This window comes from Mesoplodon mirus (genome assembly GCF_964341445.2).
Source record: "Mesoplodon mirus genome assembly, chromosome: 9".
NCBI lineage: Eukaryota > Metazoa > Chordata > Mammalia > Artiodactyla > Ziphiidae > Mesoplodon > Mesoplodon mirus.
This window is the reverse complement of record NC_138985.1, coordinates 80,460,857-80,486,719: the sequence shown is the minus strand read 5'-3', so window position 1 is coordinate 80,486,719 and position 25,863 is coordinate 80,460,857. Positions and strand designations below refer to the sequence as shown.

The 25,863-nt window shown below is 36.4% G+C and overlaps 1 protein-coding gene across 9 annotated transcripts in view; it reads right to left on the bottom strand.

The window, feature by feature from the left end:
- FOXP2 (forkhead box P2) overlaps nt 1-25,863 on the bottom strand; it is a 533,480-nt gene that overhangs the window by 127,420 nt on the left and 380,197 nt on the right. For 7 of the 9 annotated variants that reach the window (XM_082632343.1, XM_082632342.1, XM_082632346.1 and 4 more), the window contains one exon: nt 25,648-25,737. In XM_082632343.1, the coding sequence (XP_082488469.1) occupies nt 25,648-25,737 (90 nt within the window). Of the gene's footprint in view, nt 1-21,965; nt 22,024-25,647; nt 25,738-25,863 lie in introns of those variants that run through there. The other 2 variants (XM_082632348.1, XM_082632349.1) reach the window with 1 other exon arrangement.

The following is a 25,863-nucleotide window of genomic DNA, read 5'->3' as shown; positions in this document are numbered from 1 at the left end:
ATCTAGTTGCCACTTACAGTAAAGGGTCTGACTCCATTTCTTATTTGACTGTTGACTTTTTAGGCCTTAACCTCCTTTTCCTCTATGGTTCCACATCTGGGCAGAAAACTTGTGCATGCACCTCCACCTTTGCCACTGGAGGAAAATTTAAAACACTTGTTCAAGGGATCTTTTCCCCAGCTCACCCCATAGCCATTATACAGACCCAGCCTACACCCTCTACTATCCCAAACCAGCTTGGACCTGCTTGTGCCCCATTGGTTCTCCCCCGGCATCTCCCATGTGAGTAATCAAATTTCTCTCAAATTCTCTTGGTGTGTTGAGTGTCATCAGCTACGACATCTAAACTAAATTTTGGGTGGGGTTCTCTTTCACTTCTGCAGGATACCATGGAAAACTACTTACTAGGTTAAGAATGGGGATGCAAGGTTAAGTAGGAGTCCCTAACCCAAAGAGGTTAGAGACAAATCAGGAAGACAAACTACTAGTGAAGGGTATCATAATAAGTGCTATGACAGATAGATGCGCAGGGTTCTATGGGAGTATAGAGGAAGGGTACTTAGTACTTACATGGCAGACAGTGGATAGCAAAGTATTTTAGACTAGGTGATAATAAATGGACATCAGTATACAAATGGGTGTGAGGTGGGGGTAGGTGGAAAGCATTCAAGACCAAAGAAGCAGCCATTACGAAGGCTTGAAGGTATAGGGGTTCCTGCATCATTCAGAGAAACACTGATAGTCCAGCAAGGTCAGAGAAAAGAGTGCTAGGCAAGAGAGGGTGGCAGGGATGGAGACAGAGAGTCAGAAGCCAGATCTTCAAGTGCATCATGGAAAGCAAAGTGGCCTTTAGGTGCTTCAAATTTCTCATAATTACATGTGTACACCACCTGACTTTCTCTTGGAGGATTAAATTGAAGGGTCAAATACATGAACACATTTCTTAGGTATTTAGAGTCATATTACTACAATCTTGACATAGTAACTGTGACCAATGCAGAAGAGCACAAGATATTCTTTTAAATCTCAGTGATGGCAAGAAATAACTTTTTTTCCAGGAACTCCCCTTCCTCTTCCTTCCAGTCAGTTGCTTTCCTAGGACTTTGTATATGTTTTATTCCTTAATATTCTTTTCCTAATTTTTAAAGTACACGGGTAAATTACAGTATGTTTAAAGTCAGTTCAGTAACAAAATTCCGCTTGGAAAATTCTGCTTGCAAGAATACAATGTACTAAAATGTAACTTATCTGAATTGTACTCCCATAAAGGTACCAACATAAACTAACTTACATTTTGTATTACCAAGCAAAAATTAAGGAAATTTTACATAGCAGGAAAGTTTTGTGGTAAGCTAAATGGAAAAATTTGGAAAACAGAAAATCTCATTTCAATTTTATAGTGCAGCACTAAGAGAAATGAAATAAACATTTTAAAATTTGGGATTCAGGAGAAAAAAGGAATGCTTCACATTAGATTTAACTGGATACTGCCCCTTTCTTTGCTATTTGGGGCATTCAGAATACAATTTCACAGATGATATATTTTTCTTAATGTGATTTTCAGAGTACATCTAATGGAAAATGCCTGGTTAGGATTAAGAGACATAGTACAGATGTTAAACTACATTTGCATGCAATTATTTCTAAAACAAATGCCAGGGTACAGAGCCTACTGAAATGCCTTTCAGGATGGCTGGCACATGTATTAAACCAGCTTCCAATCTCTGAGTAAGTCTATATTCTGAATATTTCAAATCAGACACTGAGCACAGAATAAATCTTTGTTTTTTACCTTGAGGCATTGTCCAGGAACGTATGGACATAGGGTTAGAGCCCAAGGATTCAGGGTAGGGACGTGGCATTTCTTAAAGCAAAAGCTTTTCTTGCTCAATGTAAAAACTGCATTTCATGTATTAATTTCAATTGCTGAAAAAGTAAAATGACTACAGAACACGTTAAAATAATAATATGGGGAATAAAACAGAAAGTAATAGATTAGATATACTGTATAGCTTTCAACCTGGTTTAGGGTTTTTCTTCAAAAGGCAATACAAAATATCTATAAAGTTATTAATTTTTTTTGTTAGTAGAAATCTCACTTTAGCTGATGGTCTTGCAGCAATATACTTTTAAGCATCAAAGTAGAAGTAAGAAACTCCTATTCAAAGTACTTCTGAAATGCCTCTGTCACCAACTTTATCAGAAATATCAAAAGCAGTGAGGGTACAACAAGGAAGCATTCATTGCTTTGCTTATGTAGGACACTGTACTTTCATAGAGGCACTAACCCTAGATGTCCTTGGAGTTTGTGGACTGGGCAAGACCTATAACTACCTTTTGGTGATCCTTCCCGTGAGAATGCATTTTTGGACTAGGACTTGAATCAACGAACAAAGCATGAGGAGCCATTGTTGTGTCTGTTATGTATCAAAACAAAACACTGGATCATACTTTCATTTGTCAAATTCAGAAAGTACCAGCATCTCTTTTACTGTATGCTTTACTCCTTAGGGGGGAACAATTCAGATCATGGAATTCCCTAGGAATTTATGAGGGGCCTGAAGGATGTGGCAGTTCCTTTTCTGATCCCTGCAGGGGAAGCAGCAGCAGCCCTTGGATCAGCTACTTTTTATGCACTATTGGTCTCAGTGGCACCTCCTTTTCTTGCCAATAATGATAAATGATACACTCTTTAACGAGGAATAGAGACTGCAAGCTGCACTTACAGAAGCTCATCTGGTTGGCATCTCTGATTATCATTCTCTCCCCATCAACCCTTTCCCCCCTCTTGATCATGATGTGAGGTAGAGAGGCAACTTGAAGGAAGAGGACCAATTATTAAAAAACCAGCACTCTTTCCAAGAGAAAATCTCTTACCATTTGATATTAAAACTCTCATGACACCAAGAAAACCTCCAGTAGAGGTTCAGGACTGCCACTCACTTTTGTTTCTCCTTATCAAAAGATAATTCCCGGGCTTCCCTGGTGGCGCAGTGGTTGAGAGTCCGCCTGCTGATGCAGGGGACGCGGGTTCGTGCCCTGGTCCTGGAAGATCCCACGTGCTGCGGAGCGGCTGGGCCCGTGAGCCATGGCTGCTGAGCCTGCGCGTCCGGAGCCTGTGCTCCGCAACGGGAGAGGCCACAACAGTGAGAGGCCCACGTACCACAAAAAAAAAAAAAAAAAAAAAAAAAGATAATTCCCCACATTCGTGGGTGAATATCTAACATTACCAAGTCCCACTGCCTTCTTAATAGTGCTCCCCAACAGCTAGGGATGATGAGGTATAGGAGAGAAAGGAATAAAGAAAGTCAGAGTCACTCCAGTAGAATCTTCTAGTGGTAGTGGTGATGGAGACTGCTTTCACACATCCCTCCAATCCCTTCCCTTCAACACCACTGCTTTATATTAACCACAAATTGATCTGGATTCAAAACAACAAAGACATTCAAGAAAAGGGAGTTTTCATATTTGTCATCCCCCTTATTTTGATCATGTTTTCTAAAAACATAAAATCTGAGATATTTTAAACAGCAATTAAGGGATGCATGTTATCGGTGATTAATGGCAAGGTAAGAGGCACAGGAATTGGAATCAGACTGATTTGAATTCACATCCCAGCTCAAACCACCAGCTACATGACCTTAGATAATGTAATTTAACCTTTCTAAGGCTCAGTTTCTTATTCTGTGAAATGAGAAAGCAGAAATACATTACCAGGTATAAAAAGTAAGCCTGAATATATGTCAAGTGAAAATAAAATCATAAATGCTTTAGGACCTTTCTTTTGTTAGAGAAAAAGAGGCATTGAAAAAGGATGGGAACCTAAGAAATGTGATTTCTCTAACATCTCTGGTTGACACCTCAGCCTTCCTTTTCACTGGCCTAGTCACCTACATTATATTCAGATATAATGGCCAACAAACTTGTCACTAAGAGGCACAGGAGATCAGCTAGGGACTAAGATAAAGCCCTTTTTTGGGCAGAGCTGTGTGTGTATCATGACATTGGACACGTATAAAACCCTCACACAGATACATGAATGAACTAGCAGTAAAAGCCTGCTCTGTGTTCATAAAACATGGTTAAAAATACCAAAGTTAGTGTTTAAACATTTCAAATATTAAAATACAATGGAAGGTAACTAGATTCTATGAGGTAAGATTATTATTAAATTAAATATAATGTAATTTCTCCAAAGAATATATTTCTTGAGCGTTTAGATCCATAAAGATGGAAAGCTGAGATGAGTTCTGAATTAGAAAAGATAGAAGGAGATCAAAAGCTATCAGAGTCATCACTATGTACCACAATAAAAAAAAAAATAGTAGTCTCGTGCCAAAATGAACTCAAACTTACACAAACCTCCATGACTATATATGTACTAAAAATAATATAGAATTGTCATTTTTTATGTGTGAAAGAGTTTACTGGGAAAGAAGATGTCAGATTTTAGAATTGTGTTATTGTCTATTAGAAATTATTCATTTTGAAGCCAGGACCAAGTTTCCATTACCCAATAGCTGCTCTCAAGAATGAAGCTAATTTACATTTAAAATAGTACAGTCTACCCTTTAAAAGCACAATGGTAAACACACCAATTTGACAATTACATTAATATGAGTATTTGCATAATCTGTCTTCCACACCTGTTCTTAATTTGAAGCAGCTGCAGGACAAATCACATCATACTAATCTCAATGGGTACCTGCATGTTCCAAACAATAATGCATACATGTTATCTTTTGAAGATATTTTATTTTTTAAATGTTTCCTGACTTAAAAAAATGGTAGAAGCTTTGTAGAAGCTGTAATATTTATTTGGTTACTATTAATTAGTGGAATAAGTATAATACCAAATAATTCTATCCTTACATTTTTGGCCTCCTCTGTTATTAACTTATGATAGTACTGTCTGGAGTTATTTTTCTTAAATAATATGTATTTACATGTAAAAGGATTAAAAAGAACAATAAAAATATAGCTAGAAAACTTCAGTAAGGAATATAATCCTTATATATAACTAAGAGCAAATGCATTAATGGAGAATCACGCAAAATCTGCAGATCATCTGGAGATGTATCTGCAGCTCAGGTAATTGTGGCATCTTTTGGAACACCTTTTCAAAACTGGGCTCCATTTATGTTTTAACAATAATACATCAGAGTTTAACAAGCAGAAATTTACTTTCATACTTTAAAGGATCCAGCTGTGTTTGTGGGTATTCACATGCTCAGTGCCATCAGAAAGGAAGTCAGTTTATTACTAATACATATTCTTGTACTTGGTGTATTTAAATCATTCACTAGATTCCAACTGGTGGAATATAAGACACCCATGTAATCTGTCAACAATACTGTCTCTCTCTAATCTTCTATTATGAATGGAAAATGAAGTTAGAGCTTTCTAAAGATGTTATTTATTTCCTGAAAAATGAATGAGAGCATGCACAGTAATGAACGGGAGCAATCAACAAAACTGATCTGTGTATTTATATGCTGTTGACCTCTGAAGAGGTAAACACTGACTGGCTGAATTCTTAGTTCACTATTTCATTCAGAATTTTACTTTTATAAGTGTTTTCATTCTATTAGAAGGAAAAAATACTAAAGAAATTAATTGTAGCTTACATTTCTATTACATTTTCATGCACATTATTTAGCAATCCTCACCATATAAGAGAAAACAGAGTCAGAGGAGTTAACATGATTTGCCCAAGTTCTCACAACACTGTAACAGTGTTATGGTCCAGGCATCCTGACCCCAGCTCTATGTTCTTTCCCATAACTCATGGAGATTGATTTGAATGAATAATAGCTATTATGATAAATAAATTGCAGCAAACATTTTTACTAATGAAATAGTTTAAACTTATTTTTTTATTTCACAGTATCTGAAGTATTTCAACTCATGGCTTCAAATATACTAGAAAACACTGTTTCAAAAGTGACTATAATAACAGAATTGTTTTCTATTTAGATAAATAGATTGCAAATTCTTACTAAGAACCAAGACTAGTTACTCTAGGAGTATACAAATAATTTTTATTACTATATAATTTACACAATAAAGCCAAGTTATAGTGATTGTGAGAGAAGCAATTTCCACAGTTGTGACCTCTACATAATTATATTTCTAAATATTCCTTATTTTATTTTTCTTCATCAGAAACCTTACATATACAATTGAGCACACATAAAAGTACTCTAAACAGATAAGCTGGCATGTCATAGGAGGGCATGTAGAACATAATGGGATGAAAACTATATTTGTGTGTGATGAATATGCACATTGTATAATATTCTAACAACAAATTTCACTTTTTCTCTGAGTTATCAGGATATTTTAACTTCAGTAAATGAGTCATAAATTTCCAAATTTTAAAATAATCTTGTTTCTTTTTGTCTGTGCTATTAAGGTGAAAACTAACTCGTTATCAAAGTTAAAAGCTTTCTGACATGTAATAAAGAAAGCTGATTTTTCTGTAAATATAAGCTGCTATAAAGGTATAGACTTTTGCTAAAAGCAAAGCATTAGGATAATAAATTTTTAGCGCTAGAGATGAGTCAAATCCCCTCAGTTGACAGAAGCAGAAAACGAGGCTCCACTGCCCTGCCTTCCCCAGAGTCATACAGTACTGAGTGCTGGAGTCGGTCCTGGACCCCAGGGTCCCCCATATAGCAGAGTCTGGCCTCTTACCTTTACAACAAAGCATGAACCGAGCAACAACAGGTCATTTACAAACAGGCTCATGCTTTTCCATGGTCCTAAACGAAGCTGTACGCCAACGACTGGATGCCAATGATTCTTAATGTTTAAAAAGAAACTACAAAATATAAAACTGCATTCATTTCTAGGTTGGCATGATGATGTCATGTGGATGCACACACAAATGCTGGTAAGCACATAGATAAGTGTTAATAAGATCACTGGGAGGTTGGAATTTGGGTGAATTTGAGTCCTTCATATTCTTCTGTGTTTCTGAATTATTTTTGTAAGCACACATTGCTTTAATAATCACTCAAAATGAGGCTATTTGCAAACTGAAAACAGGACTTAGAACGGTGGCTATAAATGTTTTTCATCAAGCATGTTAACTCTTCAAAACCTTCACCGACATGAGGATTTGGCATATAAGTACTCTGATTAGTCTTATTAAAACAGAATTTATATTCTTACCTTAGTCTCACTAATGCAAAAAACTAAATGCCTACTACCCTCGGCATGATAATTTCTTTTCTCCCATTTTCCCTTTAACCATTCCTATCATATTACTTGTTATCCTTAGACTTGTTTCCACACTTCAATATCCCTTAGACTCTGGAACTCAGTCCTAAACAAATTTTAAAGAACCACAAACAAAGCCTCAGGAGGCACAAAAAAATGAAGAAAACCTTACTCTGCTCAGTTTATAAGTGATGACTGATTCACTAAACACTTAGAGGGGGGAAAAAAAGGCAATTTATTCCATAAAAAGCCATAACTGTCAAGGAGGTTTTTTATTTTTAACCTTAAACCACTGAGTTTTGTTTAAAATGGCTTAGAAGAACGGTTATTATCTTGAATTTTTTATCTAGCCAGATTGCCAACTCTCTGAGGATAGGAACATCTTTGAATCCCCTATGGTACCTGATGTCTGCTTAGCAAAGTATCTAATACACTGAGGGCATTTAGTCATGTTTCTTTGATGGATTGATTGACTGAGGATGTAAATTCGAATACATGGAAATACTGTAAACCAGTTTCGAAATCTTACTGCTATTTTGTTTTTAGCTTGTAGCTTTTCCACTGGAGCATGATAATTATTTGTTTCATATGAAATTGTATAAAGTAGACTTTTCAATTTATTTCTACATTACTCCTGAACTCTCTTTTTATTAAATAAATATCTCCTTGAATAGAATAGCAAGCAAAAAGGTCGGAGGACGGGGAAGGTGCTCTAGTCCAGCAGTGCTGGAAATTCTTGAATGGAATGCCAAATACCATAACTGCATCGATTGCTTAAGTACTCGTTTCTGATGTAGTTCTTAAGAACTCCTCACTATCAATTAGTCCCAGAACAGATGTTTCTTTTAAAGCAATTTGTATCTGGTACGACACTGTTAATCAATGCTATTTTGACCCTTCAGTGATGGCAAGTTACATCTTAGCACTGAATATAACAGTCCTTCATCAGAAACTTGAGATCTCATGCACACTGCTTCCAACAAGTTCTGGTGTCCTCAAAGACTCAGGAATCACTAACCAGAAAGTACTGAGTCTTTTTTTACTTTATGTATATGCATCTCTGTATCTCATAGATGGATTTCAATGTTCTAGTGTTTAAAGAAGGGGTTGAAAAGTGGGGCCTGAAAGCCAGAATATGAGAGGAAGGGAGGGGGAAAGGAAAAGAGAGAAAGAGAGAAGGTGAGATGGAGACATAGAGACTTAGGGAGAGAAATGACTACTTCTTCAGAGGGTAAATGAGCTGTCAAGTACAATCTATTTCCTACTCCTACCTTGCACCTAGTCCACCATACACCTGCCTGAACTGACAAGGCATTAGAGTCTGATCTTCCTTGTCTAATGATATGCAAAATGCCTATTGCAAATGAATATTAGAAATAAAATTAAAAGAAACCACATACAGGTAGAGCTGATAAAAAAATAGCTAGACATCTTTAAACATTCACAATTTTACTACAGAGAACAAAAATAATAGGATTATTTGGCTTACTTTCTTTGCTTCCTAAATTTATGATGTATTTCTTTGAAGAAAAGTTCATTATACTATTTCTTTTGTTTGCAAGATAAAATCCAATTGCACTAATTCCATAAATCACACACTTTAAGAAGAGGATGGACTCTACTTCATTTTAATTTCATTCTGGATAATTACCAGAAAGCATGCAGGACCTATTAGAGAAGGTGAGATTATTAAAAATCATTATGCATTTACAGTATCTCAGATGCAAACCAATGATTAATTCTCATTCTCATGGAGCCCTGGTTGAAGTGATGACAAACACTCACAAGAATAATCCTGGTTTGGTTGGGCAGAATCACACACAGCACAGGGACCTCCCATTCTTACTCCCCAGAACGGTGAGCCTTCCCCCAGACAGGCAGCCTTCACAGAATGAGGAATGTCTGCCTGTTCTGTCCTCCTGCCTGTCCCTGAAGTTGAGAATTCCTGAAGAAATGATGCATTTATTTCAAATATAAAGGATGGTGGAAAAAAAAATGTTCTGGTAACAAGACACATCTGACATTCTGGCCTGGCTCCTTGGGAAAGTTACTGAACCTTTCTGGCTCTCTGATGCTCACAGGTAAAATAGGGATAGTACTGACCAATTCTGGGGTTTACATGGAGATAAAATGACCAATCATGGGCAAGGTACCTGGCACTTAGCACACAGCAGGAACTCATGTGAGTCCGTAGGGATGGAGGTGAGGGAGAGCAAGAAGGGTTTCCTTGGTAGCACCTATTTTTCTAGTGTAGTTTCTTACAATACAGATTACTGCAGGAAATATAGAAAAAGTATGGAATACAACTCTTATCTTCACTATAGCTGGAAGGAAAGTGAGAACTTTCTTAACGTTTCCAGCAATATGTAATAGCCAAGTGAAAAAAAAATTTTTCTGACCTTAACTTGTTTAAATTTTACCTTCTATGACTATTTTTTTCACTATCCTTCAAAAACACTTGCTTCTGTACTTGCAAAATATGCATATGCTTCATTTATTGAAACTTTCCAGTGTTTGTTCCACTGCCTATGTATGTTCAGCTGGGGTACCTCACCAGTGCTGCCAAGCTTCGGTAGCAATTTCCTGGTGGGAAAGAATTACCTCTGCTTAGTTTACTTTGTATTGTGCCTTACCTAGTACTCAAAATATATGGAGTCTTTAATAACATTTTAGTTATAATTAAAAATATTAAAACTTAGAATAAAGTCCTATAACTAACTGACCTTTAATCACATTAATGCCCAGACTTATGTCTTTCTAAATTTTCCTAGAAGCAATTTTACCAAAAACCAAATTTCTTGTCACTAAAGTATCTCAAGTCATAAAATCTCTTTTCTTGGGGTTTCCTACATAGCAGAGAAGCTCCCTTACTGCAATCTATTGAAGGCCAGCCCTCAACACAAGGGTTTGTTTTTTAATTTAAACAAAATCTCTTTTCACAGATTTCTCAGGCCCCATGAGGTACTAACAGCTATGTTAAATTGTTGTTGGCAGACACTGTTAAGATGCCTATCTCAAAGTTCATCCTTCTCTTCTTCTCTACCAAAAGAACCCAAACTTTGTTCAATTTGACGAAAGGCCTGGTTAAATATAATCAGCTTCACAGACTCAGATGAAGCAATGAGTGTTCACGTGATACTGTTCAGGCCAATGAAATGGAAAGAGAAGCTATTCTGTGGGGCTTCTGGGAAAACTTGTTATTAAAACTTGTTATTCAGCTGACTTGCATTTATTTGTATTTTGCCTTCCCCTTCTTTCCACCTGGAACATGAACATGATACCTGGAGAAGGGGCAGCCCTCTTGTGACCATGAAGACAGAGGCTATACAGGGGCAGAACAAGAGGCTGAAAGAAACATTGGTCTTTTGCGACATCCTTGAGCAGCTGTACCAGCCAAATCTGGACTTCCTGTCTATGGAGTTCATGTTTCACAGGAAAAATAAATCTATATTCCCGAACAGAGTAGCTGATAAACTCCATAGTAAATTTAGACAGTGTTTTAGTCGAAATATCCAAAATCCCCATGGCTAAAGCAATAGATATAATTAGCTCATAAAAACTATATACCAATAAATCATGTAGAACGTATAGTTTCCTGATAATATTTGAGAAATCCTCATATATCATCTGTGTCCTGTACATTTCCAATATCATTTTATTGAGCAGATTTCTTACTTCCAGTACCCTAGTAAAAGTATCATTGATATTTAGTGGGGTTAGAAGCATGACTAGTACAGAATTATGAAGCAGTATATCTCGTTCAAAAGAAACAGACTAAATAAGGAGTAAAGGGCTTAGTGAAAGCAAAATATTTATATGTATATACAATTCAAAAACCAGAAGATAGAATCAGGAAAGAAAAATATTTAGGTAAAGATAAAAGGAGAAAGAGTTCATTGTTATTGTTAAATAAGTATATTACATGTTATCTACCCAGGAAAAGGAATCAATTGAAGTATTATTCATAAACAGACTGCCTAACTAGAGAATAGACAAGATGTGTTAGTAATATGAGAGCAGGGTGGGCAATGCAGCCTGAATCTGGTCTTCTTATAATATTCATGTCTGCTTACAAGTTTCTTTCTACAAAATACAGAGAAGCTGATAAATATCATACCTTCATACTTGTCTCATCAGGTTGAAAGAAGTGGTACCTTGAACTTATTCTGACAAAGAAATAGCAATTCAATTTGCCTAGTTCAATTCAATTCTGCAAAGATTTATTTAGCATCTACCATGTGCCAAGCATTATGTTAGAAATAAAATATAATCTCTGACCTCAAAGGGCTTGAGTCTGAGACTGAGCTAGAGAAGTAGTCAAATAACTTTAATAAAATATGGTATAATCTACCTTTGTAACTAACACATGTAGAATAATAAAAAAAATTATGGTACAGGTTCTGAAAATATACATAAATGAGGGGATTATTTCTCTGTGAAGAGTCAGAAGACTCAAGGGAATAGGATCTTGAGGTGTGTGTAAAGGTTTGGCAACCAGATAAGACGGTGTGGGGCTGACATTCTAAACAGATGGAGAAACAGGAACAAAGGCAAATAAGTGTCCAACTTCTAATAGTTCATGATGCCATGCAGAGTGCCTAGTATATAAGAACTGAACTACAAACATTTGTGAATGAATGAATGAATGAATGAATGAATAAACAGCATGTTCAGTAAGCAGTGAGGATTAAATCATGGTTATAAAGTAACAGGTATATGATAATTTATAGCCTTTTGTGCCATGCTGAGAGGTTGAAAAACAGAATGATTTTCACATTATGGCAGAGGAATATGGCCCAATCAAATTAAAAGGGTTTACAGCTGGAGACTGTAGAACAGAATTCAGAAAAATTAATAAAAACAAGTGTGGGGAGTGATAAATAATTTCAGTCTGAGACAAGTTGATCTGGGTTGAGATGCCCCAGTAGGCAACTGAAAAAAACACACCTCGAGCCTAGGAGAAAGGAGGAATTTGATAGGGCTATAGACTAGCACTTGTCTATGGACTCCACGCATTTATGCAAAATGTACCATGGGGCTTCTCTGGTGGTGCAGTGGTTGAGAACCTGCTTGCCAATGCAGGGGACACAGGTTCGAGCCCTGGTCCAGGAAGATCCCACATGCCGTGGAGCAACTAAGCCCGTGTGCTGCAACTGCTGAGCCCACATGCCTAGAGCCCGTGCTCCACAACAAGACAAGCCACCCCAATGAGAAGCCCGCGCACCGCAAGGACGAGTAGTCCACGCTCACCACAAGTAGAGAAAAGCCCGCGTGCAACATCGAAGACCCAGCATGGCCAAAAATAAATAAATTAATTAATTAAAAAAAAAAAACATACTATGTACCAGACACTGGAAATGTGAAGATGAATGAGATAGTTCTGGCCTTCAAGGAACTTATAGTAAATATGATTCAGTGTGATACATGCAAGAACAGAAGTATACCTAAGACATAGAAATAATACATAGATAGGAATAATTAATTCTACACTGTGTGTGTGTGGCAGGTGAGGGTTTCAAAGGAGGCTTCATAGAGTACCTGACAGTGATGATTTAAAAGCTTCACAGAAGTTTTCCAGATGGAAAGGCAGAGAAGGGCATATTGACAAAAGAGAAGGGCAAGGTCACCTGTATGGAGACATGAAGCAATTTTGGAGGAACCATAAGTAGTTTGACACTGCTGCTCATAGAATATGTAAAAACTGGGTGGTGGACAATGAGATCAGCATGCAGCACCACTGCACGGGACAGCTATCTTTGAAGACAGTGAGTTTTTTTTCCTTAAGGTTTCTAATATCTAAAGGAAGGCCAGTTGGGCATAGCGGACATATACTGAGGACTTTAGAAAGCAGATATTATTTTTTAAAAAGTCAAAGATAAGATCTTATAATTTTACATGAGAACTAAGGATAGTAAAAATAAAATTCTCACAATGTTGTTGGGAATGCCCCTGGAAAGAGTGAACAGAGAGAGGTGTACTCAAGAAACCCGCTCAGGGACCTTTTTAGTTAGCTCAGATTTAAAGACATATATAAAAAACAAACAAACAAAACAAAACACAGGACTGAGATTACAAGACTGCTGAGTCTGGAAGGAAACTGAGATATCACTAGTTTACATCCATTTAATTGTGTAGGCTGGAAAACTGAGTCCCTGAGAGGAAAAATGACAGTATATTAATAAGAATTCAGACTCAGTACTTTTTTTTTTTTTTTTTTTTTTTTGCGGTACGTGGGCCTCTCACTGCTGTGGCCTCTCCCGCTGCGGAGCACAGGCTCCGGACGCACAGGCTCAGCGGCCATGGCTCACGGGCCCAGCCGCTCCGCGGCATGTGGGATCTTCCCGGACCGGGGCACAAACCCGTGTCCCCTGCATTGGCAGGCGGACTCTCAACCACTGCGCCACCAGGGAAGCCCAGACTCAGTACTTTTTATTATAGGGAACCACTTTCCTGTTGCAGAAGAGTTGCAGGGTTCCTACATACTACTCTATAGACCAGCTGCATTAGAATCTCCTGGGAGAGTTTAAAATATTTTGATTTTCTAAGATCCCATCCCCTCAAATTTTAACTCAATATTCTTGGATGAACCCAGATTCTCCATTTTAAAAAGATTTTCAAGTAATTTCTTAGATTTAAAAACTACCATTAGCCTAAGTGAACTCTAAGACTATGTAGGGGAGTGGCGATGGTTATTGATTAAGGGAAATAAATTCTCCTGGAATAAAAGAAAAAGTTTAAATGATGGCCACATTTTTGAGAAACTAGAACTCTAAACGTATTTTAATCACTAATGAATATGTTTTAAACGTCTAGGGGTTTCCCTGGTGGCTCAGTGGTTAAGAATCCGCGTGCCAATGCAGGGGACATGGCTTCGATCTCTGGCCCAGGAAGATCCCACATGCCGCAGAGCAACTAAGCCCGTGCACCACAACTACTGAAGCTCACGTGCCTAGAGCCCACGCTCTGCAACAGGAGAATCCACGGCAATGAGAAGCCTGCACACCGGAATGAAGGGTAGCCCCCACTCGCTGCAACTAGAGAAAGCCCGTGCACAGCAACAAAGACCTAACACAGCCAAAAATAATAATAATAAATAAATAAATTTATAAAACAAAAACGTCTATTACATGCTTGGTTCTATGGGAAGAAGATGGAGTAGAGAGAATGATTTTCTCCTTTGAGGTTTTTTGTTTGTTTTTACAAGGATATTTTATTGAAGAATTTACTCCAGTTTTTCTGTGAGACAACAAATTTTCCTCATGTCAGCACATCATAATGTTCAATGTGTTCCTTGGTTTGTCACCTGAGAATGTGCAGTAGGACTAGCAGTAGAAGTTATCAAAGTGGCAGCTTTTTTTTTTTTTTTTTTTTTTTTATAAATTTACTTATTTAATTTATTTATTTTTGGCTGCATTGGGTCTTCGTTGCTGCACGCGGGCTTTCTCTAGTTTCGGTGAGCAGGGGCTACCCTTCATTGCGGTGCGCAGGCTTCTCATTGTGGTGGCTTCTCTTGTTGCGGAGCATGGGCTCTAGGCACGCAGGCTTCAGTAGTTGCGGCACACGGGCTCAGCAGTTGTGGCTCGCGGGCTCTAGAGCGCAGGCTCAGTAGTTGTGGTGCACGGGCTTAGTTGCTCTGTGGCATGTGGGATCTTCCTGGACTAGGGCTCGAACCCGTGTCCCCTGCATTGGCAGGCAGATTCTTAACCACTGCGCCACCAGGGAAGCTCCCAAAGTGGCAGCTTTTACAGCAATGCAAGTGTTAGCATTAGAAGTGTTAAGAATTTATATACTGTGCAAAGGACTTGTCTGTTTGTTTTGTGCTATCAAGATGCTTAACTACTAGGTCCTGCAGGTTTTATGCTTATGATGATAGAACTATAAAAATCGGCATGATCAAACAAATCCTTTCTTTTTAAATAACCACCAAATACTTTTAGCCAAGCTGGATGTGATTCAAGACCTTCAACTGTGAACTGAATCTAAACAGAGGCTCCCTAATTTGAGGGATAAAATACCAAGCTCAGAATGTCGGGGCCAAACCAGTCGACAGTCAATGGTTACTAAAATAAAGCCTCTAGGGGCTTCCCTGGTGGCGCAGTGGTTGAGAGTCCGCCTGCCGATGCAGGGGACGTGGGTTCGTGCCCCGGTCCAGGAAGATCCCATGTGCCGTGGAGCGGCTGGGCCCATGAGCCATGGCCACTGAGCCTGCACGTCCGGAGCCTGTGCTCCGCAACGGGAGAGGCCACAACAGTGAGAGGCCCGCGTACCGGAAAAAAAAAAAAAAAAAAAAGCCTCTACTCATTACTGAACTTCTACGGGGTCTCTTCATACCCAAGACACAGCTTTCCCCCCGCCCCCATGCCTTTCAAAAACGTCCCAGGCAACTTTTACTGTGAAGGATTAGCCCAGCTTATCTACTGATGTTATTGGATATTTACAAGTAAGAAGGATGAAAATATGAACATTAATATTGAGTGTCTCTCTCAATTCTTCAAATAAAATATCAGCAGAGAAAGTACGGGGAACTTGTTTGTTCACTTTAGATTTTCCTCATTGATGCTAGATTGCAAGATCCTAAAATTCACCGATGTTGAGGATTGGTCTGATTATTTTCCAATTACCCCAAAGTTCCAAGACATTACACCTGTGGAATTTGTCAAGCCATGAAACTAAACCAAGCATGCTGGGGGAGCTGATCTAGTCTTTAGATTGCTGACTCCCACACACACAAACTAACTCCTCCACTCGTGTGGATCCTTCCATCATAAATATAGCTTTGCTGTTCTCTACCTGTTCTCACTGGTGTAGAAAAACCTGTGATGTGAAAAAAACTGTTTCATTAAAAGAAACTGACATTAATCCAGAGGTAAATTTTACTGAAAGTTGGAAAGTTAACTTGTGTTACACTCTGCAAGTGACGATGGTAATTTGATTCAGAGTAAGGACAGTCTTTGGAAGAAAGACTGCACAGACCTCTCGTGTTTTTGAACTGGAAATTTCTTGAATCTGAGGGTTCATGAAGATCTCAGCCTGCATACCCTGTGAATGTCAAGGGTCTACTATAATTCTCATGAGTGGTTGCATTCTCATCTAATCAGAGAACATAATTTTCATCTTAAAATATCGACTACACTATAGCAATTTATTAACATTTATTAAGTGCCTTTGGGAAAAATAACTGAGTGACCAACCATAATTTAACTTAAAAATCATATTAGATTCTTATAATGAGCTTATATGCTTTTCATATTAAGGTACAGTGACAAATATTTTTGAAAGAACAATTCATTACACTTTTGTTTGATCATTTCAAATGCCGTGCTTCCAAATTCACCGTTATTAAAATTATCATGCACACCCTAAGATCTGTTTAGAAAAACTGGCCATGTAATACAACCATCCTAAGCAATTCTAGTTTGAATTTCTTAGTAAGTTTTCTGGGAAGTCTGGCAAAAGGATTTAAGGAAGGAAGGATAAAACCATTCTGATGGTTGACTTTGAAAGAGCCACCTATACATGTCATCAGTAACAGGAGATTTCTCACACTACATGAAATGCTTCAGGTCCTCCTAAGTATCTGAGATATTCAAGGGTAAAGCTGCTTTCATACTAAAACTACAATTTAAAATAGCATAAAAGAAACTATTCTTGGGGCAAGATAAGAACTAAAATATTGGATACTGGGTTTTAAGAAGTCACATAGTTTTACTCTTTTGTTAGTAAAATGATATGCTAGAATACCTTTTAGGTTCAAGATAGAATTAAATAATTAAGACACTTAAAGTTATCCTTTTTTCAATATGGGGCCTGAAGGGACAGAGATTAAGTTAAATGGACAAGAATACATGATGAGAGGAAAGAATGGAATGACAAAGGAAGAAAAACTACAGTGGAAAAGGTGAAGGTAGCAGAGAAATTTTAAGAAAACCAAGTAGAAATGGAGAATGCAGGATTATAGATATGAATCAAATCCACAGAGGAAACACAATGAATCTTAAATGTAAGGGAATTTCAAAATAATTTCACTTTTTGTTTTTAATCATGTACTGACATTGTTCTTCACTTTGTCTTTCAATTTATCTTGTACAACACCTCCAAACATCTTAAGGTAAAATTCACAGCCTAAGTCTTAAATCCTATGGAGAGCTCCCTTAACAATATTAATGTTCTATTTCTTTCTTCCTCTTACTTTGGTTAAGGAAGAGAAGTCAAGGGAATATATACTTAAAATCCTAATGGATTACGGAAAAAGGCAAGTGCTTGGGTAGCTAAGAAAAGAGAAAATGTGACCTCCTAGAAAGCAGTTTTCTCACAGATTTAATTTATGGGAACTCAGTATTATATATGCAATATACATTTGCTTATATGATTGGAAACACAGCAATCAGGGAAGTAAAAGTACATTTATTATCTACCTTCTATTTAACATTTATATTAAAGTAAGGTTTTTTCCATTCATTACTGATAATATTAGTATTGCAGTACCTGAGTTACTAGTAAATGATAAAAAAAAGAGGAGGGTTAGAAATTATCAGTGTTGCAGTTCAACAGTGCATGTATGAAAATGTTCATCCTCATGGTCACTGTTTGATGTGGTTGACAAGCTCTGTGTTTTAAAAACTCTCCCTTTCCTTGACCTTATTGAATAGAGTAAAAGCTAATTTGCTTCTTCTTTTCCCCTCTTTAATTTCTTCTGCCTCTTTTTCCTCTTGCTTTAAAAATTGTCGATGTTAGTGAGCTCCTCTTTAGATTATCTTTCTCAGAAATCTCCACTTTCGTGGATTCATCCATCACTTCTGGATTATTTCACAAATATTTGTCTCTAACTCTGACCTCTCTGCCAAACTCTAATTTTCTAAAAGCTTGCTGATTCCACTTACTTTCATGCCATCACCTCAAACTCAGCATTTCTAAAGCTCAATTCATGAAATGCCAGCCTCAATAATTTTTGAAAGATTACCTTATTCCAGATCTCTCACAACTCCCTTCCCCCAAAGCATCCTCCAGATGCACCACTGTTGACTAGATCTCCACAATACACTGCTTTCATTGTGTCACTTGCTCATCAAAAACCTTTAACAACTTCTGCTGCCGAAATCATAAAGTACAGACTCATTAGCTTGACATTTCAGGCTGTATACAATTGGCTATGTATACTTCTAGCCCTCCAATACATTCGTTATTCCTTTAGTGTGACATCTCTATGCTGGTCAAAACAAACTACTTACTCATGCCTAACCAGACCTCACCATTTCCCATCTCTACATCTTTGATGACATCTTTTGAAAATGTCTCCATCAAAAATTATCCTTTACTTTCTCTATCTACCAAATTCCCTTTCTTTAAGCCTAACATAAATGCTACCTCTCCACAAAGCCTTCCCTGATCACTTGAACCTGAATTAATAATTTTCTTTTTAAAATGCATAGAGTGTCAATATCACTAATCATCAGGAAAGTGAAAATCAAAACCACAATGAGATACCATCTTACACTTGTCAGAATGGTTATCAAGAAGACAAGAAATAGTAAGTGTTGGTGAGGATGTGGAGAAAAGGCAATCCTCATACACTGTCAGTGGGAACGTAAATCAGGGCAGCCACTATGGAGAACAGGATGGAGGCTCCTCAAAAACTTAAAAATAGAACTACCACACAATTCAGCAATTCCATTCCTGGGTATTTATCCAAAAAAAAAAAAAAAAAAGAAAAGAAAACATGAATTCAAAAGGTTATATGCACCACAATGTTCATAGCAGCATTATTTATAATAGCCAAGCTACGGAAACAACCTAAGTGTCCATTGACAGATGAACAGATCAAGAAGATGTGATTATATTAGCCATAAAGAGAATGAAATCTTGCCATTTGTGACAACATGGATGGAACTGGAGGGTATTACACTTAGTGAAATAAGTCAGAAGAGAAAGACAAGTACTGTATATTTTCACTTACACGTGAAATCTAAAAAACAAAACAGATAAATATGACACAACAGAAACAGACTCTAAGATACGGAGAACAAACTAGTGGATACCAGAGGGGAGAGGGGTAGGATGAAGGGTAAAAGAGGTGACTGGGATTAAGAGGTACAAGCCACCAGTTATAAAATAAGTAAGTTACAAGCATGTAATGCACAGCACAGAGAATACTGTCAATACTTTATAAAATAACTTTGTATGGTGTGTAATCTATAAAAAAAATCAAATTACTATGTTGCACATCTGAAACTAATATGATACTGTAGGTCAACTATACTCAGTAAAATAAGGTAAAATACTTATAGAACTTTCTGCTTTTCTGATTCCCATAGCACATCCACTGTGCCCTGCTATTTGTGTGCAAGTATTACTATCTCCTCAACCAAATCATAAGCCCCTGAGGATATTACACATAAATACTCAGTTTTCACTGAATGAATGAAGCTTTTCCCCCCTCCAACTTCCTCACCCTCTCCACTCAACACAATCTCCCCCTCATTCATTGTTCCAGCAGGTATTTACTGAGCTCTATTATTCACCAGGCACTGTGTTAGGCACTGGAAGATGAGTAGGACATGCATGATCCCTGCTGTCGTAGAGCTCACAGTCTAGCAGGGAAGACAAACATTATAAGTTTATATGTGGCAAGTGTGACATATACCTGGTGTGGGGGCCTATAACAGGGGGACATACTCTAGTAGTACCTAAAACACTCACTGTTGCTTTCTCATAGATTAGGCACACTTCATATCATAGTGAATAGTGAATTGTGACAATTATGACCAAGTAGAAGGTAACATATGATAGAATATTTTTCATAGCCTTGGATTAATTATAAATTTCCTGGAGCTGAGCGTAACAGAAATTATTTATTAATTTATTATAAGTGCAAGGATTCATGCTAGTCACTTTATATAGTGTTCTTTTTAGTCTCCACAACAATCTGGCAAGGTGGGTATCCTTATTCCTATTTTAGAGATAAGGAAACAGGCTTCAAGAGATCAAGTTACTCTACCCAAGGTCCTACTAACTGAGGGCAAAGATAGGCTTCAGACCCCAAAACATATGTTCTTTGTCCTCCATGCCATGAGTAGATCGTTCACAAGTTTTCCACACAAGCACACTTAGCAGTGATGGACTGGATGTCCCAGACCCTCCTCCACAGGGTGTCAGCCCTGTGCATCTGGGTGCAGGTGGCAACATCATAATATTTTAAGAATGATTTTATTCTGTAACATTCCTACAAGACTGTCTATTTCACGCTGCCTTTTAAGAAATGTTCTTTACTGGAATGGGAAAATGAGGACCACACAAGGCATAGTCTGTCCTTTTTAATAGTTTTTAACTTAAGCTCTTTTTAAAATTTATGATATAAAAATATAATAGTGCTTATTTTTCTGATATACAGAAAATATAGATAGCAAAAAACAGCTTTTAAAAATTATTTCTAAGTTTTCTGCATCACAGTAGATTGCCCTACTCAAACCCATATTGCAAATTTCTTGCTTAGGTTGCTTTCAGTATTTGGAACAAAATGTGTTTTAGTTTCTAATTCCTATAACTAGAAATCAAATATTAATGTTGAAAAGGAAATGTTCAATTTCATTCTTTACCACTGCATGAATGGACTTTAATAATTTCCTAAAACATATTTATCAGTGTCCAATTCTATTACCCACAGAGTTAGTATTTTAACCCAGGATAATTATTTCATTATTTATACATTTTATACTTTATTTTTGATTTTTTTCCCTGGAACATGAAATTTTAGAAATGCTGTTTAGTTTACTGCAGAATTTCTTGTTTTGTTGGACAATGCTAATTTTAACAATTTGGAGTGAAGTAGAGGATGGTAGAAATTTGTTAAATTGTATTATATCACAACACATTTTAATGTAGTTTATTAAATAAATACATGGTAAAATAACTCCTTGTGTAGCTTAGATTTTCCCTAAAAGCAATTTATAAAATTATTTCAAGGCATTAAACAAAACTTCCTTAGATGTTATATAAAATGATACTTGCACCATGGTTTTCAAACATATGGGATTTGATACTTTGATTCCAAAGCATTATTTTTGGCTATGGTATGTTAATAAAGTGCTTTGTAACTGAAAACAAATGAATAGACAAACATAATCCTTAATGCATAAGCTAATATCCAAGATACAGCTTTTCCTGAAACATTAAGATGCCTATCACTTAGTTTAAAAAAAAAGTGAAATAAAATTTTAACCACAGAATATTATATTTTGTCCATAAGGTATCCCAATGTCTTTATTTTAAAGATGTTGAGCGACTTCCTCAAGCTTATATAACTAGTTTGTGGCAGAGTCAGAATAAGACCCCTAGGTGTTTTTTTTTTTTTTTTTTTTTTGCGGTATGCGGGCCTCTCACTGTTGTGGCCTCTCCCGTTGCGGAGCACAGGCTCCGGACGCGCAGGCCCAGCGGCCATGGCTCACGGGCCCAGCCGCTCCGCGGCATATGGGATCCTCCCAGACCGGGGCACGAACCCGTATCCCCTGCATCGGCAGGCGGACTCTCAACCACTGCGCCACCAGGGAGGCCCGACCCCTAGGTTTAATTCACTTTTGCTTTTTACTATTCCATTCTTGAACTATTTAAAACAGGATTATAAAAAAAAAAAATTAATTACCTATTGGAAAAGAGAAACTTATATAAGATATTAACCTACAACGAAGGAAGTGATTACAACGCTATATACTAATATTCATCTAAGATAGCAAAGCAATGGCATTTACCTTAAATTTACGTCTCTGCTCTGCACAGCTGTTGAAGAACCACAAGTCTGTCTCATGGCTGTAAATGTAACAAGAACAATAATGCGACCAATTTTCATACCTAAACTAAATTAAGTAGATTTGTCATAGGCTAGAAAATTGATAATGTATTTTACAAAAAGTTTTAAAATTACAGATTATGGAAGTGTGCATGTATGTATATGCAAATGTTTTTGTGTGTGTGTGTACATATGTGTGTGTGAATTTACTCTTTTTAATAACCTGGAAATTAGTTTCATGAAATTGAAAGCATTACATTTTCTCTTTGGCTAACTTTTCTCATTACTGAACGCTATGGGTATATCAAGTCTAGAAGTGCCAGGAGTAGATACAGATAAATAAAACAAACTAAAATGAGAGGCTGTTTTCAGCTGTTATTATTAGGTTATGTTTTTCTGGGATACATAGTAAGAACGTAAAGAAGGAACATCTAGTAACGCTTAGTTTAATATCAGCTCCCATTTGCATCACAATCTTTATATATTATTCATCAATATGTCATTAATCAATGTACCTACAGATTGGACCTATTCAATTGGTGTTTCATGTAATGAACAGAATATGTAAACAAGTTTCAAAGACATATTCAGATATCTATACATGAAAGTGAAATCACTACTACAATCGGTACTCAAGCTTGTCAGACGTGATTTTCTTCTTTCCATTTTGCACTAGATATGCTACTATCTAAGCTATCTGTAGTACAAGAACCTGAAAAAGTGTAAATGAAAAATACCTGAAAGGATAAATACTAGTCTGCTAGAAATATTCTCTCTACCATGTCACACCTCAAATCTGGCCACCACTTTTAAACATTTAAAAGAAATTCAGTTGAATATAACAAAGAAACCGAATATTGTTCTTGTGACTTGAGCCATTAAAACAGATTTTTAAGAAAATCTGTATTTTCTTTCAAATGTTATAAAATAGTTCTCCATCAAAATTATATTTTAAAATGAAAACCACATAGTATCTCTTTTGGTCTTCTAAAAATATGTTACGCCTGATAAAGTACAAGCCACCATGATCTATTATTAACACCAAATACTTTGCCTTGCAAGTATAGCTTTTGAAACATTTTCAATTATCTTTTTTTAATTCTAAAAGATAATCTACACCAACTCTATTATAAAAGGTTGGTTAAACTCTTAGGTAAGTAGAAAAAGAAGTCGGCTGTGAGAGAATCATAGAAGTTAAGTGTTACTTTCATATTAAATGGTTAAAATTTTTAACAAAGATATTCTACCATTTTCTTTAACATAAGTGGCAAATAGTGCAACTCATGTTAAATAGTATTTGCAGATGCAAAGATAAGCATTACCTAATATCCCCCTTTGACAACATGTGTAAGCTAGTATAAAATGCTATCAAGTTTTCATTAGATTTTCAATACAATCCCAGCATGTTTCCAGTTGCTAAGCTTATCAAGTACTATGAAACACTAAAACTGTAGACTTATATTAATGGCAGTGTAAAAATTTACTGAACAAATAAGTCTTCATTCATTATTTCTAAATTCTTATTCATAAAAACCAACGAACTTTTCATTCCTCTGACATTTTGGCATTAGATCCCACTAAAATTACAAAGTAATAATAAAATGCTACAGTTTTATAATATGTACAATGGATATGTATTCATAATAATATGAGTCACAAAACACTAAATATAAGTGACACAATGGAAGTTTGTGATAATGGTTAGCAATTGAAATTGTTAAAAGGTATTTATAATACTATTAATCACCCTTTGGTGATAAAATAACAAAATTGAGGAGTTCTGCTCAAACTTTTATATAAACAACATTTGGTACATGAGCAACAATTTCTTATTTTAGAGTCATTAATATTTCCACATTATATGTGTGTGTGTTTTCCAAGAAAAATTATGTATATTTTAGTTGAACGAAGTATCACATTTTTGCCTTCCAATGCAACAAAAAAGGAAAGTAGAAACGCTAAAGCCCAGCCATTCTTTCCAGAGATACCCTGGTAACCAGCAATAAAGAAACTTCTACTGGACTTAGCTTTGGAGAGGAACAACTTATTATTTTGTCTATTTTGTCATGAGATATGATAAAAATAGAATTAGGACAATATACAGTGTTTTTCAGATATTTGAAACAATAAACTCTTTCCTACCTTTGGCTTATGCTGCCAGCATCTAAATCTCCTTTGCTATACCAACAAGAAAGCAAAATTCCCAGCCTGAAGCCATAGTGAGGGTAAACATTTCATTTGCTATCTGTGACTTCTATGTAAATTTCTCTCTGTCATGTAAATGTATGGAGAGGCTCTCATGGAATCAGATGATTCAATGGAAATACTCCAACCACCACCATTATCACTTGTTATTACTTGGGGAGGGATATGATAGTGAGGAAAGTTTGTCACTACAGAATTACTGACTAGTTAAAACAAAGAATGTGAAATTTATTTTAAAAGAGAAAAAAATTAAAATGAATCTTAAACTTAGGCTGATTCAATATAACTTTCATTTGCAATCATGGCAGACATCGGTACGTCACATCCCCTATCCCCAGGACCCCTTCTTCCCATCCACCCCACAAAAATGGGTTTGTTCCCAAGAATATATATTCTCATCTCATATCTGCCTAGGGACTATGCATTTAATTCAGTTTTTAGGTAATGAGTAGCTTCTGGATTGTGTAGATCAGTAGCCAATAATTCTGTTACACAAACTAAGCTTCAGTAGGGCACCATGTAAGACTTAGTTACTAGCATCTGAGAGTACACCTGAAAATGAAAACAGAAAGCTAGGCCATAAAAAATTTTTTTCAAGATTGTTTTGTTAAAATAAAGCAATAAGAAAGATGCTGACTTTTTAAAAAAAACTAAGCTTGCCTTATTAGACGTGTACATAACACATGATTCAAAAAGAAAGCATTGCTTATCTTTCAACAGAACTGATAAACATTTTGAATAATGCTTTATACAATTCCAGATTCTACCTTCCAAACATTTAAAATATACCCTATAAAAATGTTTCTTTCCCCTAATGTCCTATATATTTTGGTTAAAGCTATATAAAACAATGGTTGTATTATGTAACAAAAAGTTACTTTAAAAGACATACATACTATCAGTTTCACAGGACAAACATAGTGAATGAGGACAACAAACTCCAGAATGTGTCTTTATAACTGTAGCAACAGCAATAACTCCTTGGCAAACTCTAACAGTTTTTTTGGCAACCCTGGAGGTTTTCTGCATTTGTCACTTGGATACAACTGCAAAAGGGTTGTCTAAGACTGCTTTGTTTCTTCCCTACCATTTTACTATAACTTTGCTTTTAAGGAAGACATTTCACATTTTAACCTGTTTGTGAATAAAATTTCATTAAAATCCCACAAGGGAGTTTTATACAAAACTCCTAATGCCTATGTATACCAAATGTCCCTACATAACTTGTCCAAAAAGTGACCTTGTAAACTTTTGAAATCTATGCTAATAGATTATTTTTTCTCTTTCAAGAAGATAAAATGAGTTCTCCTTTTGAATTAAAATTACTTACATATGCAAATGTAATAATTTTCTGTATGTATACAACTGGGTCTGCATATCTGTAATCATTACAAACATCTTTTAAAGTAAGATCCCAAGGGTAGGAGTGCTTTACTAACCTGCAGTGGCCTCTGTTTGTCACTGCTCTTAGGAGATTTCAATCCACTTGTTTGCTGCTGTAAGAGAAGTTGTCTTGCTGCTTGGAGAGCCTAGAAGTGAAAAGTGAGCAATATCTAAATATTTTGTTGAAAGGTAAATTATCAGTTATTCCTTAGTTAATAGTAATAGGCTTTAATGTATGAGAATCCCACCTCCTTTCTAGAGAGAATCATTAA